At 41.0% G+C, this 16,934-nt stretch overlaps 1 protein-coding gene across 1 annotated transcript in view; it reads left to right on the plus strand.

The window, feature by feature from the left end:
- The window catches only part of LOC121002731 (collagen alpha-6(VI) chain-like), a 300,596-nt gene that overhangs the window by 134,617 nt on the left and 149,045 nt on the right, over nucleotides 1-16,934 (plus strand). The window contains exons 14-15 of the mRNA XM_040434227.1: nucleotides 9,705-9,797; nucleotides 10,817-10,870. Coding sequence (XP_040290161.1) covers nucleotides 9,705-9,797; nucleotides 10,817-10,870 — 147 coding nt within the window. The remainder of the gene's footprint in view (nucleotides 1-9,704; nucleotides 9,798-10,816; nucleotides 10,871-16,934) is intronic.

Here is a 16,934-nt window from a genome sequence, read left to right on the forward strand (position 1 = left end):
CCCTGTAAGGCTCCATTCAGACGTCCGTATGTTTTTTACGGATCCACGGATACATGGATCGGATCCGCAAAACACATACAGACGTCTGAATGGAGCCTTACAGGGGGGTGATCACCCCATATAGACTCCCTGATCACCCCCTGTCATTGATCACCCCCCTGTCATTGATCACCCCCCTGTAAGGCTCCATTCAGATGTCCGTATGTTTTTTACGGATCCACGGATACATGGATCGGATCCGCAAAACACATACGGACATCTGAATGGAGCCTTATAGGGGGGTGATCAATGACAGGGGGTGATCACCCCATATAGACTCCCTGATCACCCCCCTGTCATTGATCACCCCCCTGTCATTGATCACCCCCCTGTAAGGCTGCATTCAGATGTCCGTATGTTTTTTACGGATCCACGGATACATGGATCGGATCCGCAAAACACATACGGACATCTGAATGGAGCCTTATAGGGGGGTGATCAATGACAGGGGAATGATCACCCCATATAGACTCCCTGATCACCCCCCTGTCATTGATCACCCCCCTGTCATTGATCACCCCCCTGTAAGGCTGCATTCAGATGTCCGTATGTTTTTTACGGATCCACGGATACATGGATCGGATCCGCAAAACACATACGGACATCTGAATGGAGCCTTATAGGGGGATGATCAATGACAGGGGGGTGATCACCCCATATAGACTCCCTGATCACCCCCCTGTCATTGATCACCCCCCGGTCATTGATCACCCCCCTGTAAGGATCCATTCAGATGTCCGTATGTTTTTTATGGATCCACAGATACATGGATCGGATCCGCAAAACACATACGGACATCTGAATGGAGCCTTATAGGGGAATGATCACCCCATATAGACTCCCTGATCACCCCCCTGTCATTGATCACCCCCCTGTCATTGATCACCCCCCTGTAAGACTCCATTCAGACATTTTTTTGGCCCAAGTTAGCGGAATTATTATTTTTTTTCTTACAAAGTCTCATATTCCACTAACTTGTGTCAAAAAATAAAATCTCACATGAACTCACCATACCCCACACGGAATCCAAATGCGTAAAATGTTTTAGACATTTATATTCCAGACTTCTTCTCACGCTTTAGGGCCCCTAGAATGCCAGGGCAGTATAAATACCCCACATGTGACACCATTTCGGAAAGAAGACACCCCAAGGTATTCCGTGAGAGGCATATTGAGTCCATGAAAGATTGAAATTTTTGTCCCAAGTTAGCGGAAAGGGAGACTTTGTGAGAAAAAAATAAAATAAAAATCAATTTCCACTAACTTGTGCCAAAAAAAAAAAAATTCTATGAACTCGCCATGCCCCTCATTGAATACCTTGGGGTGTCTTCTTTCCAAAATGGGGTCACATGTGGGGTATTTATACTGCCCTGGCATTTTAGGGGCCCTAAAGTGTGAGAAGAAGTCTGGGATCCAAATGTCTAAAAATGCCCTCATAAAAGGAATGTGGGCCCCTTTGCGCATCTAGGCTGCAAAAAAGTGTCACACATCTGGTATCGCCGTACTCAGGAGAAGTTGGGCAATGTGTTTTGGGGTGTCATTTTACATATACCCATGCTGGGTGAGATAAATATCTTGGTCAAATACCCACTTTGTATAAAAAATGGGAAAAGTTGCCTTTTGCCGAGATATTTCTCTCACCCAGCACCTTTAGGATTTCACAGGTCATTTACCTACTTAAGTTACCACACATTAGGGCCCCTAGAATGCCAGGGTAGTATAACTACCCCACAAGTGACCCCATTTTGGAAAGAAGACACCTCAAGGTATTCTGTGAGGGGCATGGCGAGTTCCTAGAATTTTTTATTTTTTGTCACAAGTTAGCGGAATATGATGATTTTTTATTTTATTTTTTTTCTTACAAAGTCTCATATTCCACTAACTTGTGACAAAAAAAAAAACTTCCATGAACTCACTATGCCCATCACGAAATACTTTGGGGTGTCTTCTTTCCAAAATGGGGTCACTTGTGGGGTAGTTATACTGCCCTGGCATTTTAGGGTCCCGAATGCGTGAGTAGTGGTTTGAAATCAAAATCTGTAAAAAATGGCTGGTGAAATCCGAAAGGTGCTCTTTGGAATGTGGGCCCCTTTGCTCACCTAGGCTGCAAAAAAGTGTCACACATCTGGTATCACCGTACTCAGGAGAAGTTGGGCAATGTGTTTTGGGGTGTCTTTTTACATATACCCATGCTGGGTGAGAGAAATATCTTGGCAAAAGACAACTTTTCCAATTTTTTTATACAAAGTTGGCATTTGACCGAGATATTTATCTCACCTAGCATGGGTATATGTAAAATGACACCCCAAAACACATTGCCCAACTTCTCCTGAGTACGGCAATACCAGATGTGTGACACTTTTTTGCAGCCTAGGTGGGCAAAGGGGCCCACATTCCAAAGAGCACCTTTCGGATTTCACCGGCCATTTTTTACAGATTTTGATTTCAAACTACTTCTCACGAATTTGGGCCCCTAAAATGCCAGGGCAGTATAACTACCCCACAAGTGACCCCATTTTAGAAAGAAGACACCCCCAGGTATTTCGTGATGGGCATAGTGAGTTCATGGAAGTTTTTTATTTTTTGTCACAAGTTAGTGGAATATGAGACTTTGTAATAAAAAAATAAAAAAATAAAAAATCATCATTTTCCGCTAACTTGTGACAAAAAATTAAAAATTCTAGGAACTCACCATGCCCCTCACGGAATACTTGCGGTGTATTCTTTCCAAAATGGGGTCACTTGTGGGGTAGTTATACTGCCCTGGCATTCTAGGGGCCCTAATGTGTGGTAAGTAGTTTGAAATCAGAATCTTTAAAAAATGGCCAGTGAAATCCTAAAGGTGCTCTTTGGAATGTGGGCCCCTTTGCCCACCTAGGCTGCAAAAAAGTGTCACACATGTGGTATCGCCGTACTCAGGAGAAGTTGGGCAATGTGTTTTGGGGTGTCATTTTACATATACCCATGCTGGGTGAGATAAATATTTTACAGATTTTGATTTCAAACTACCTCTCACGCATTCGGGCCCCTAAAATGCCAGGGCAGTATAACTACATCACAAGTGACCCCATTTTGGAAAGAAGACCCCCCAAGGTATTTCGTGATGGGCATAGTGAGTTCATGGAAGTTTTTATTTTTTGTCACAAGTTAGTGGAATATGAGACTTTGTAAGAAAAAAAAAAATCATCATTTTCCGCTAACTTGTGACAAAAAATAAAAAGTTCTATGAACTCACTATGCCCATCAGCGAATACCTTAGGGTGTCTACTTTCTGAAATGGGGTCAGTTGTGGGGTGTTTGTACTGTCTGGCTATTGTAGAACCTCAGGAAACATGACAGGTGCTCAGAAAGTCAGAGCTGCTTCAAAAAGCGGAAATTCATATTTTTGTACCATAGTTTGTAAACACTATAACTTTTACCCAAACCATTTTTTTTTTACCCAAACATTTTTTTTTTATCAAAGACATGTAGAACAATAAATTTTGAGAAAAATTTATATATGGATGTCGTTTTTTTTGCTAAATTTTACAACTGAAAGTGAAAAATTTCATTTTTTTGCAAAAAAATCGTTAAATTTCGATTAATAACAAAAAAAGTTAAAATGTCAGCAGCAATGAAATACCACCAAATGAAAGCTCTATTAGTGAGAAGAAAAGGAGGTAAAATTCATTTGGGTGGAGAGTTGCATGACCGAGCAATAAACGGTGAAAGTAGTGTAGTGCAGAAGTGTAAAAAGTGACCTGGTCATTAAGGGTTTAACCTCTTAAGGACACATGACGTACCGGTACGTCATGATGTCCTGGTACTTAAGGACACATGACGTACCGGTACGTCATGAATGGTTCCGATCACTGCCGCTCGGCCGGCGGTGATCGGAACCCGGTGCCTGCTCAAATCATTGAGCAGGCACCTGGGGCAAATGCGTCGGGGGGTCCTGTGACCCCCCCATGTTGGCGATCGCAGAAAACCGCAGGTCAATTCAGACCTGCGGTTTTCTGCGTTTCCGGGATATTCGGGTCTCTAAAGACCCGATAACCCGGAACAGGATGGTGATGGTGGTGTGATTTCACTCCACCAATCACCATCCAGCGATCCTGAGTGGTGATGGTGACATCACCACTCAGGATCGCTTTCTGATTGGTCTGTGGGCGGTCCGGTGGCAGATTCAAAAGAGGCAGGCGCTCCTCTCCTCCTCCTTTTGTGTTCCGGAGCCGGAGGAGAGAGGAGCTGCCTGCACCCGATCTGTGCCCCCAGGACCCGATCTGTGCCCCAGCACCCCCCATCAGGTACATAGGGACAGCACAGGGAAAGTTTGGTTTAGGCAGGGAAAAAAAAGGGAAAGTTAGTTTCTGAACTTTGATTGCATCACCCTAAGTTAGGGTGTCTGGGGTCCACAGCACAGCTGTGTGACCCTAGACCCCCCAGGGGTGCTGCCACTACCCCCCCCCCCCCCCACCTTTTTTGGGGTGCATTTTTTTCTTTCTTTTTTTCTTTTTTGGTGTACGCTGACTGTGGCCGGCACTTAGTGTCCGGACACTGTTAGCGCATCGCACACCTCACCGCTGATCAACTTCGGACGGTTGATCAGCGGTTTTGAATTTTTTTTTTCACATTATTTGCCCTTTTTTTAGTTAGTTGTTTTTTTTTTTTTTCTGTTAGTTTTAGGGTGAGTTCGTGAACACCCGTGCCCCCACACACACGCACACAAAATAAAGAGTTACACACACGCACATATACACGCAGACACACACTCCCCTATGGCCCGCCGGATGTTCTCGGCCGAGGAGGCATACGCCCAGCTTGCCTCCGACTCCGAGAGTCCCAGTGAGGACGAGGATGACCCCACTTTCCTGTTGTCATCCGCGTCCTCCACATCATCTAGCGATGATGATGAGCCCCCAAGGCGGCGGAAACGCCGCCAGGCGGAGCAAGGGGACCGCCATGTTAGGGACCCTGTGGCCCAGCCTAGTACGAGCAGCTCTGGGGCTCGTACTGGCTTCCCGGCCCACCAGTTAAATCCACCGGAGCACCCTGCCGGTGAACTTGTCTGGTGTAGCCACACTGCCGGCATTCAGTAGTGAGGTGAGGCGAGGGTATTATTGGGGACACTTCTCCATACCCCGGCAGGGACGCGTACCACCGACCGTTCTTACCACCTTGTATTCACAAGCAATTCTCTACCGAAACAAAACCTTCTGATTTCAATGAGCCCCTGATGAGCTCCATTTTTTGGAACGAAACATGGCATGTAGGGCCATTCAGTAAGGGACCTTTAGGGAATAGGTCCCAGATAGGGACAGGTTCCGTATGGGGTCGCCCCTGTCGGGGCGAGTGCTCCGTGTCGTTGAGGCAGGTCTATGAGGTTAGCCCCTGACCATCTATATAGGGAGGGCTCTAGACCAGGGCATAACAGGAGTATCCAGATTGCCATATTTTTCTAACAACTGGACACCAGTGCCTGCGACCACACTGGAGCTCTACCGCCACCTACTAACCCTGACCGTGTATCTACAGGACGGGGTAAGACCCACCCAGTACTATCATACTGTGGTCTTATTAGGTGGCATAATAAGTGTTTATATGTATGTAAGTCTATTGTCTTTGTCTCACTGCTACCACCAACGTATTTTAAGTGAAATTATAGTAATATATACTCAGTCTACATATGGTAAATATAAAGAAGGGACGAACCCAAAAAAGATGCAGAGTGTGTCACAGGAGGGGGATACGGAAGGACACCACTACTCAATGTGACACGTGCCCCGATCATCCGGGCCTCTGCATTATTGGTTGCTTCTGGGAGTATCACACTTCCATGGAGTACTAAATTTATATCCCAATTTAGCACTGACATCGGAAAAAAAAACTGGTTCTCAGACTTGAGACACCCAAAAAAATGAAAATAATTTATTAAAAGTAGACATATTAGGTATTGCCGCGTCGGTAATAATCTCCTCTATAAAAATACCCCATGATCCAACCCCCCAGATTAACACGGTCAAAAAAAAAAAAAAAGTGCAAAAAACGATTATTTTTTGTCACCAAACATAACAAAAATTTTTATAGCAAGCGATAAAAAAGTCATATAGCCCCCAAAATAGTGCCAATAAAACCGTCCGCTCGTCCCGCAAAAAATGAGCCCCCACATAAGATAATCGGATAAAAAATAAATAAAAAGATGACACCTAAACTTTAGAGATCCAAATTTTTGTATCAAAAAGGATAATATAGTCAAAAACCTAAATAATTGTAAAAAAAAAGTAGACTTATTAGGTATCGCCGCGTCCGTAAGAATCTCCTCTATAAAAATATCCCATGACCTAACCCCCCAGATTAACACGGTTAAAAAAAAAATTAAAAAACGGTGCCAAAAATGCAATTTTTGGCACTTTTCCATTTCAATCCGTTTTTTCCGGTAACAAAACAAGGGTTAACAACCAAACAAAAGTTAATATTTATTACCCTGATACTGCAGTTTACAGAAATGCCACATATGTGGTCGTAAACTGCTGTATCAGTAAAAGGGAGGCCGCAAAAGGAAAGGACCGACATGGTTTCTGGAAGGCCGATTTTGATGGCCTTTTTTATTGACACCATGTCCCTTTTGAAGCCCCCCTGATGCCCCCCTAGAGTAAAAACTCCCTAAAAGTGACCCCATCTAAGAAACTACACCCCTCAAGGTATTCAAAACTGATTATACAAACTTTATTAACCCTTTAGGTGTTCCTCAACAGTTAATGGCAAATGGAGATGAAATTTCAGAATTTAAATTTTTGGTAACCTTGCCTCACAAAAATGTAATATAGAGCAATCAAAAATCATATGTACCCTAAAAATAGTCCCCCAAAAAATGCCACCTTATCCCCTAGTTTCCAAAATGGGGTCACTTTTAGGGAGTTTCGACTCCAGGGGTGCATCAGGGGGGTTGAAACAGGACACGGTGTAAATAAACCGGTCCATAAAAATCAGCCCTCCAAAAACCAAACGGCGCACCTTTCACTCTACGCCCCGCTGTGTGGCCGTACAGTAGTTTACGGCCACATATTGGGTGTTTCTGTAAACGGCAGAGTCAGGGCAATAAAGATACAGTCTTGTTTGGCTGTTAACCCTTGCTTTGTTAGTGGAAAAAATGGGTTAAAATGGAAAATTTGGCAAAAAAATGAAATTTTCAAATTTCATCCCCATTTGCCAATAACTCTTGTGCAACACCTAAAGGGTTAACGACGTATGTAAAATCAGTTTTGAATACCTTGAGGGGTGTACTTTCTTAGATGGGGTCACTTTTAGGCAGTTTCTACTCCAGGGGGGCATCAGGGGGGTTGAAACAGGACACGGTGTAAATAAACCGGTCCATAAAAATCAGCCCTCCAAAAACCAAACGGCGCACCTTTCACTCTACGCCCCGCTGTGTGGCCGTACAGTAGTTTACGGCCACATATTGGGTGTTTCTGTAAACGGCAGAGTCAGGGCAATAAAGATACATTCTTGTTTGGCTGTTAACCCTTGCTTTGTTAGTGGAAAAAATGGGTTAAAATGGAAAATTTGACAAAAAAATGAAATACTCAAATTTCATCCCCATTTGCCAATAACTCTTGTGCAACACCTAAAGGGTTAACAACGTATGCAAAATCAGTTTTGAATACCTTGAGGGGTGTAGTTTCTTAGATGGGGTAATTTTTGGGTGGTTTCTATTATGTAAGCCTCGCAAAGTGACTTGAGACCTGAATTGGTCTCTGAAAATTGAGTTTTTGTAAATTTCTGAAAAATTTCAAGATTTGCTTCTAAACTTCTAAGCCTTATAACATCCCCAAAAAATAAAATATCATTCCCAAAACAATTCAAACATGAAGTAGACATATGGGGAATGTAAAGTCATCACAATTTTTGGGGGTATTACTATGTATTACAGAAGTAGAGAAACTGAAACTTTGAAATTTGCTAATTTTTCCAAATTTTTGTTAAATTAGGTATTTTTTGGTGCAAAAAAAATAATTTTTTTGACTTCATTTTACCAGTGTCATGAAGTACAATATGTGACGAAAAAACAATCTCAGAATGGCCTGGATAAGTCAAAGCGTTTTAAAGTTATCAGCACTTAAAGTGACTCTGGTCAGATTTGCAAAAAATGGCCTGGTCCTAAGGTGTAAAAAGGCTGTGTCCTTAAGGGGTTAAAGGGCTTCTGTCACCCCACTAAAGTCTTTATTTTTTTTTGGGCTAGTTAAATTACTTATATTGCGATATATGAAAATTTAATGGTCTTACTTACTTTGATTCAGCAGTTTCTTCTAAAAACGAAGTTTTATAATATGTAAATTAGGTCTCTACCAGCAAGTAGGGCGGCTACTTGCTGGTAGCAGCTGCAGAAAACCGCTCCCTCGTCGTGTTGATTGACAGGGCCAGCCAACATCTCCTCCTCCGGCCAGCCCTGGCGGCATTTCAAAAATCGCGCGTCTGTGTTCATTCGGCGCAGGCGCTCTGAGATGAGGAGGCTCGCCTCCTCAGCACTCCCTCAGTGCGCCTGCGCCAATGACATCTTCTATTTCGGTGATGTCATCGGCGCAGGCGCACTGAGGGAGTTCTGAGGAGGCGAGCCTCCTCATCTCAGAGCTCCTGCGCCGAATGAACACAGGCGCGCGATTTTTGAAATGCCGACAGGGCTGGCCGGAGGAGGAGATCCCGGCTGGCCCTGTCAATCAACACGACGAGGGGGCGGTTTTCTGCAGCTGCTACCAGCAAGTAGCCGCCCTACTTGCTGGTAGAGACCTAATTTACATATTATAAAACTTTGTTTTTAGAAGAAACTGCTGAATCAAAGTAAGTAAGACCATTATATTTTCATATATCGCAGTATAAGTAATTTAACTAGCCCAAAAAAAAAATATGACTTTAGTGGGGTGACAGAAGCCCTTTAAAGCTATGGGGGCTGAGGTGGTTAAAGTCACAAAATGGGTCATATAGCAAAGTGAAGCAAACTTAACCTATTCAGGGAAAAACATCTAGCAGTAGGGATAACAAAGCTTACACTGCAGAAAGGCAGCCAGGCACTTATGATCTGGTAATGAGGGCAAAGCACAGCTGAATCAGCGACACTGGAGAAGGACCCAGGAGAGCCAGTTGAGTTTGCTGCAGGACCAGCAGGGTTGAGTCCGATATGCAAGAACCACAGCCAGGAAGTTCTGTCAGGCCATGATTTGGGAGAGGACACAAAGCAGAGTCATTTAATATTCCAGGAATAGTAGAGGTGGGTACAGTATATTTTAGGAAGAACAGTTTCAGCATGTAGGCTCCTTTCCTTCAGTTAGCAAGCCTAGGGGTCAATGCAGGTTCAGAATACAGACACAAGTCCTGAGCTGAATACAGCTCAAAGTCAGCATACAAGGCCACCACTGGATACAGGAGTCATTAGGTAGAGAAGACATCTCTAGCTAGTTCCAAGTAGCTACAATCACCCACAATTATTTTCTGATGCAATTTGTGAAGCAAAAATGGGTGGATAGATAGATAGATAGATAGATAGATAGATAGATAGATAGATAGATAGATAGATAGATAGATAGATAGATATGGTAAAATATTTTAAATATTATTTAAATATGAATTATAGATAAAAACAAACTCTCTAGTCACTGCAGTGAATAATTAATAAATGTTTATTTATTGATTAGTCCCATGTTAATGAGAAGACATGTTGCTGTGTATTCTGCAAATGCATTGGACAAAGTGGACTTCCTGGAATACCTGGGCGAAAAGGACAAAAAGTATGTATATCAAGTATAATTTATGGTCAGGAAATAAACATTCGACAGCTGTAACTATCTTAATTTAAAAGTATAAATAAATTAATCTATCAAACAATGGCATACATAGAAGAAGATAGGACCCCATAACAAGATCCCTATTATGGTATTGGCTTTTTGCCACCCAGTTTAGATGGGCCTGTTGTTTGGTTTCTACTCTACATTCTTTCCATTACTTTTAGGACAAATTCTCACCCTATTGTTTGCTAACAATACAGATTATGTGGAGATTGGAATCCTCAAGAGACTCTTGCTAACCAATAGCAAATGAGATAGGACCAAACAGGGATGGGTGTTCTTTCTCCAAGGGCCCCATAACAGCTACATAGTCTGTTCCTATGGTGTGACTTAGGCAATTAAAATGCAAGCATGCAACAGGTACAGTAGATGTCCTCCATACTTGCATTGTGGTTCAAACATAACATTTTTGGACATACATAGGACACTTGTGGACACTTAACTTTCTGAATCAATATGTACATACTATCTTTGTAATGGGATATAGGGTCCAGCAAATATTACATATTTCCTAATGCTGTAAACAATGCTGTAACAAATTATGTGTTGTATCTGTGTCAATGGAACCTATTCCTACATTGTAACTAAGATAGCTATTGGACAGATATTTCTTCTAATGTAAATTAAAAAGGGAACATAGTGGTATTCAGTGTGGTATACAGAAGTAATTTTCTGTTTGAGTTTTCCTATACAGAACTGTGGAGGTAAGCTGCATCAGGTACAACCTGGCATAACTCAATACCTGATTTATATTAATCAATTGGTGTTCTCCATGTTGATGAACATGGCTCATGTTACACTACAACTCAGCGTACTACTCAACGGCATCATTGACACTTTTTGTTAAAGTATTAGACATCACTTACAATGCACTTTCAGGATGTTACATAATGTAGTAACAAGTATACTGTAAATACAGTCACTATCTAAACTCAAATACCACATAACTCTCATTTATACAGGGGCTACCTGGACGAAAAGGAGATCCAGGACATCCTGGAGAAGAAGGAACAGATGTGAGTCTTTTGTTTCCTTTTCATGTACTTTATTGCTTGATACACACACATATGCAATAAAAAGACCATTGCTAAAAGTTAAAAAAAATCATATAGTAACATCAAATATATTGTAAACCTTCGTTAACATAAAAACAAGTCTTTTCATCTGCAAAATCACCAAAAGCAATGCTACTTATAGTATGCCCAGTTCTGGTCATTCCATCTTTATTTTAAAATAAATTAACAGTTAATGAATTTTTAAGTGATTTAATGATATCATAAACCTTAGAGATAACTTAAAGATATATATATATATATATATATATATATATATTTTTTTTTTTGTTACATTCAAATTTGGTCATTTGAAGCCATACAGGGACAGGAGGTAGATGACAAATCACACATCCTCCTTTTACCCTAAAACACTGCCAGAATACTCCCTCTGCTTTTTACACAGACGGAAATGAGAGCTTTAGGTATATGCAACTCTCATTTTATAGTACTCTAGGTCAGACTATTGTAGATCACTACTATAGGCATGATCTAGCTATAGCCTTTAGTAACATATTTAGTAAGAAAGATGTATCAGATATGTCCTTGACAACTGAAGAGTTTCCTGCCAGTACATACAGTATGACATACATGTTTGGCTCATAGAGGTTTAATGGCATGCTGAATAATTGAAATGGAGTCACTCTCTCAGGACGTACCATACCAGCTGGAAAGAAGTTCTATGTACCTGGAGGGCTTTGCAATACAGGGGCAGCCCATGTTCCATCTCTGGTTGTTGTCTGATTGCTGGATTTCCTTGTAGTAAGGACACCCAATGATTAGCTTATTTTTGGGAGACTCTTTCAGCAAAAATAAATTGTACAAAGTAATTACATACTTAACTGGCTGATCTTTAGCACTGCTTCAAAATTCACTAGCCAAGCAGGCTAACTGTTTAGAGACGCTACAAATGTATTAGCATAAGTGACTCAAAACGTCCTGGCCCCTTGTTAAGCATATCCATTGAATGTTTAGAGGATTGAACTGTGTCCACTATATTCTTTGCAAACGCCATACTGTGTTTTTTTATTATTCATAGTGCTTAAAAGGGTTATTCTCATGTTAGACATTTATGACATATCTAAAGGATATGCCATAAATGTCGAATAGATGGGGGTCCCCACTCTGGGATCCCCACCTATGTCCAGAATGTGGGTCCCCTGACCCCACTGTTCTATCTATTGTCACAGCTGCTATGAATAAAGAGGTAGCACCACATAAGCAAGCCTTTCAGTTCACTTCAATAGGAGTTCCAACTGCAGTCAATTAAGATTTTTCAGCTGTTTCTGGAATTCTTCTAGAAGTTAAAGGCCATGGGACTGGACTGGCATCTATTAAACATTTCTGGCATATTGTGTGTACAGTGTTAGCAATATATCTCTAAAATGAGAACACTACTTCCCGACTGCAATCCGTTTATATACGTGATATTTGCACATGCCCCGTGCAGCTATCACGTCTATAAACATCAAACCAGCTCTTTAATCCAAGCGCTGCAAAGCGCTTGGATTAAAGCTTCTGCCCCTGTCCTGCTGCTCTCAGGGACAGCATACAGTGCAGTAATGCCGGCAAGGGACCAATCAGAGTGGCCCCTTGCCGACAATCGATCCGATTGGTTAGTCTGTGCAGACTAACCAATCGGATCGCGGCAGTGAAAAAATGCCGGTTTCAGGCTCTGATCTGCGCTCTGCGCTATCTGAAATCAGATAGTGTCCTCGTAATACCCCTTCCCCCCCGATCTGTGCCCCCCATCTGTGCTCCTCCAAGCCCCCCTTGTGTCCGCCTGAAGCTCATCTGCTCCTGCGCTCATCTCCTAGAGGCAGCTGCCCTGATGCGGTCCGCCCCCACCCCATGCATTCTCACCCGCCCCTCCTGCCCCAGCCTCCCTCAATGTTGGTGGCCGTACCCCCCCCGATCCCCCCTCCCCCCTTTCCAGCGCTGCCCCTGATCCCCCTGCTGTGTGTGATGGCGGCGGCTCCATTCCTGAGCCGCCGCCATCAGCAGAGAGTGTCAGCTCTATGCTGACACTCTCCTGTAACCCCATAGATGCCGCGGTTGCGGCATCCATGAGGTTAATATAGGGAGGGAGCTCCCTCTCTCAACCATCGGGACTGCAGCGCTGTGATTGCAGCACCCGATGGTTGCCATGGCAACCGGACACTTTGCAAAAGCGTCTGCTGTTGCCACCTACAGGGCATAACAGGGCATCTAATAGTATTATACTTTGCAATGCAAGAGCATTGCAAAGTATAGTACAACCATCAGCCCCACTGGATCTTCATGATCCAAGAGGGACTTGATAAAAAAAGAAAGTGAAAATAATAAAAATGAAAAATAAATAAAAATGTAAATTAAACAAAGAAATTGCCTTTTCCTATAAAAAATATGAAAAAATAAAATACACATATTAGGTGTCACCACGTCCGTAACGACCGTCTCTATAAATATATCACATGATAGACCCCGTCCGATAAACACCATAAAAAAATATAAAAAAGTGCCAAAAAAGCTATTTTTGTCACCTTACATCACACAAAGTGCAACAGCAAGCAATCAAAAAGGCTTATGACCCCCAAAATAGTACCAATCAAACCGTCACCTCATCCCGCAAAAAATGATACCATATTTAAGACAATCGCCAAAAAAATTAAAAAGCTATGGCTCTCAGACTATAGAGACACTAAAACATAATTGTTTTGGTTTCAGAAATGCTATTATTGTGTAAAACTTAAATAAATAAGAAAAAGTATACATATTAGGTATTGCCACGTCTGTAACGATCTGCTCTATAAAACTATCACATGACCTAACTCCTCAGATGAACGCTGTAAAAATAAATAAATGACAACTGTTCCAAAACAGACAATTTTTGGGTCATCTTGCCCCAAAAAAAATCCTATGTACCCAAAAATGGTACCAATAAAAACCTCAACACTTTCTGCAAAAAACCAGCCCCTGCACAAGACGATCGGCAGAAAAATAAAAAACATATGTCGTTCAGAAAACCAATCCAGCAAAATCTGCCTTCCAAAAACTGTATGGCATTCCTTTCCTTCTGCGCCCTGCCGTGTGCCCGTACAGCAGTTTACGACCACATGTGGGGTGTTTCTGTAAACCGCTGAATCAGGGTAATAAATATTGAGTTTTGTTTGGCTGTTAACCCTCAATGTGCTAAAGAAAAAAATTTAATAAAATGGAAAATCGGCCAAAAAAGTGAAATTTTGAAATTTCATCTCCATTTTCCTTTAATTCTTATGGAACGCCTAAAGGGTTAACAAAGTTTGTAAAATCAGTTTTGAGTAACTTGAGGGGTGTAGTTTCTACAATGGGGTAATTTATGGGGGTATCCACTATGTAGGCCCCACAAAGTGACTTCAGACCTGAACTGGTCCTTAAAAAGTGGGTTTTGGAAATTTTCTTAAAAATTTTAAGAATTGCTTCTAAACTTCTAAGCCTTCTAACGTCCTAAAAAAATAAAATGACATTTCCAAAATGATGCCAACATAAAGTAGACATATGGGGAATGTTAAGTAATAAATATTTTATTAGGTATGACTTTTTGTTTTAGAAGCAGAGAAATTGAAATTTGGAAAAATTGAAAATTTTTCAAAATTTTGGGTAAATTTGGGATTTTTTCATAAATAAAGGTGAAATATTTTGATTCAAATAAATGACTATCATGAAGTACAATGTGTCACGAGAAAACAATCTCAGAATGGCTTGGATAAGTAAAAGTGTTCCAAAGCTATTACCACATAAACTGACGCATGTCAGATTTGTAAATTTTGACCTGGACACTAGGGCATCAATGACCCTTGGTCATGAAAGGGTTAAAGTTCTACAGTTTTCTTACATACTTCTAGATTAAACATATGGGTATTGCCTTTAAATGGCACCCCACCCACATTTATACCATAGATACAGACGTGTCTTTACTAATGTATGGACTTATACATTGTCATATATGGTAGACTTCAAATATATGTCTTGACCTTCCCATACAGACCTCCCATTGTCAAGTGTATTACTATAAATGGTGTGTAATGTGTAATGTAATACATACTTTATATTAAATATCAATTAATATTATATCACATATTATTTAACAGTGATAAGTTTAAAACACTTTTACTTATCCAGGCCATTCTAAGATTGTTTTCTTGTCACATATTGTACTTCATGACAGTGGTAAATTTGAGTCAAGATATTTTATTTTTATTTATAAAAAAAATACCAAATTTACAAAATATTTGGAAATATTAGCTAATTTCAAATTTCAATATTCCTACCTTTAAAATACATAGTAATACCTCCAGAAAATAATTATTACTTTACATTTCCTATATGTGTACTTCATGTTTAGATCATTTTAAAAAATGGCATTTTATTTTTTAGGGACGTTAGAAGGCTTAGAAGTTAAGAAGCCAATCTTAAAATTTTGAAAAGAAAATCCAAAACCCCATTTTTGAAGGACCAGTTCAGTTATGAAGTCACTTTGTGGGGCTTACATATTAGAAACCACCCATAAATCACCCCATTTTAGAAAGTACACCCCTCAAGCTATTCAAAATTGATTTCACTAACTTTGTTAACCCTTTAGGTGTCCCACGAGAATTAAAGGAAAATGCTAATGAAATTTCAAAGATTCACTTTTTTTGGAGATTTTACATTTTAATAAATTTTTTCTGCAACACATCAAGGGTTTACAGCCAAAAAAAAAATCAAAATCTATTACCCTAAATCTGGAGAAACTGTGCTCAAAAACTGATGTATGGGCACACAGCAGGCTTCAGAGTGGAAGGAGCACCATATGGCTTTAGGAGCGCGGATTTAGCTGGATTGGTAATTGGGAGCTATGTTGCATATGAAGACACCCTGAGATGGCCCTACAGTGGAAATCCCCAAAAAGTGACCCCATTTTGGAAACTACACTCCTCAAGGAATCTTTCAAGGTGTGTAGTTAGTACTTTGACCTCAAAGGTGTTTCCTAGAATTAGGAAACACTTGGCAGTGAAAATGAAAAATTGCATTTTTTTCACAAAAAAAGGGCACACAGCAGGCTTCAGAGTGGAAGGAGCACCATATGGCTTTAGGAGAGCGGATTTAGCTGGAATGGTAATTGGAATATAAAGACGCCCTACAGTGGAAACCCCCAAAAAGTGACCCCATTTTGGAAACTACACCCCTCAAGGAATCTTTCAAGGTGTGTAGTAAGCACTTTGACCTCAAAGGTGTTTCCTAGAATTAGGCAGTGAAAATAAAAAATTGTATATGTGCATATGTGCTCAAAAAATTATGTATGGGCACACAGCAGGGCTCTAGAGGCAAAGTGCAAAATATGTTTTTTGCAGGCTTGAATGAACAGACATGGTATTTAGGTGCCATATCACATGTTAAAAACCCCAAGAAGGGACCCCATTTTGGAAAGCGCACCCCCGTACGAACATTTTAAGTGGTGGAAAGGGCAGTGGCGTGCCTAGGGTATTTTGCACCGGGTGCGGATAATTTCTCTGGCACCCCCTTTTCCCCCGCGGAAACCATAAGAAACTTTATTTTTACAGTTATTTTGTTTGAAATAACATTTTTTTATCGCCAGTAAACAGAAAATTGCTGGTAAATGAAACTTTAAAGGGAATCTGACACTATGAAAATACAATGTAAGGATGCATTCACATCACTTTTAGCTTTCCGTTCTTCTGATCCGAAAGAAGAAGAGAGAGAAAAAAAACGGATCCTGTTGCATCAGTTAGGCCTCCTTCACACGACCGTATGGCTTTTTCTGTATTTTGCGGTCCGCAAAAAAACGGATCCGCAAAAAATACTGATGACATCCGTGTGCATTCAGTTTTTTGCGGAATGGAACATCTGGCCCCTAATAGAACAGTACTATCCTTGTCCGTTATGCTGACAATATTAGGACATGTTCTATCTTTGAAAGGAACAGAAATACGGAAACGGAAGGCATACGGAATGCCTTCCATTTTTTTTGCGGATCCATTAATATGAATGGCAAACGCAAAAAACAGAA

Source organism: Bufo bufo, chromosome 5, assembly GCF_905171765.1.
Source record: "Bufo bufo chromosome 5, aBufBuf1.1, whole genome shotgun sequence".
In the NCBI taxonomy this organism is placed as follows: domain Eukaryota; kingdom Metazoa; phylum Chordata; class Amphibia; order Anura; family Bufonidae; genus Bufo; species Bufo bufo.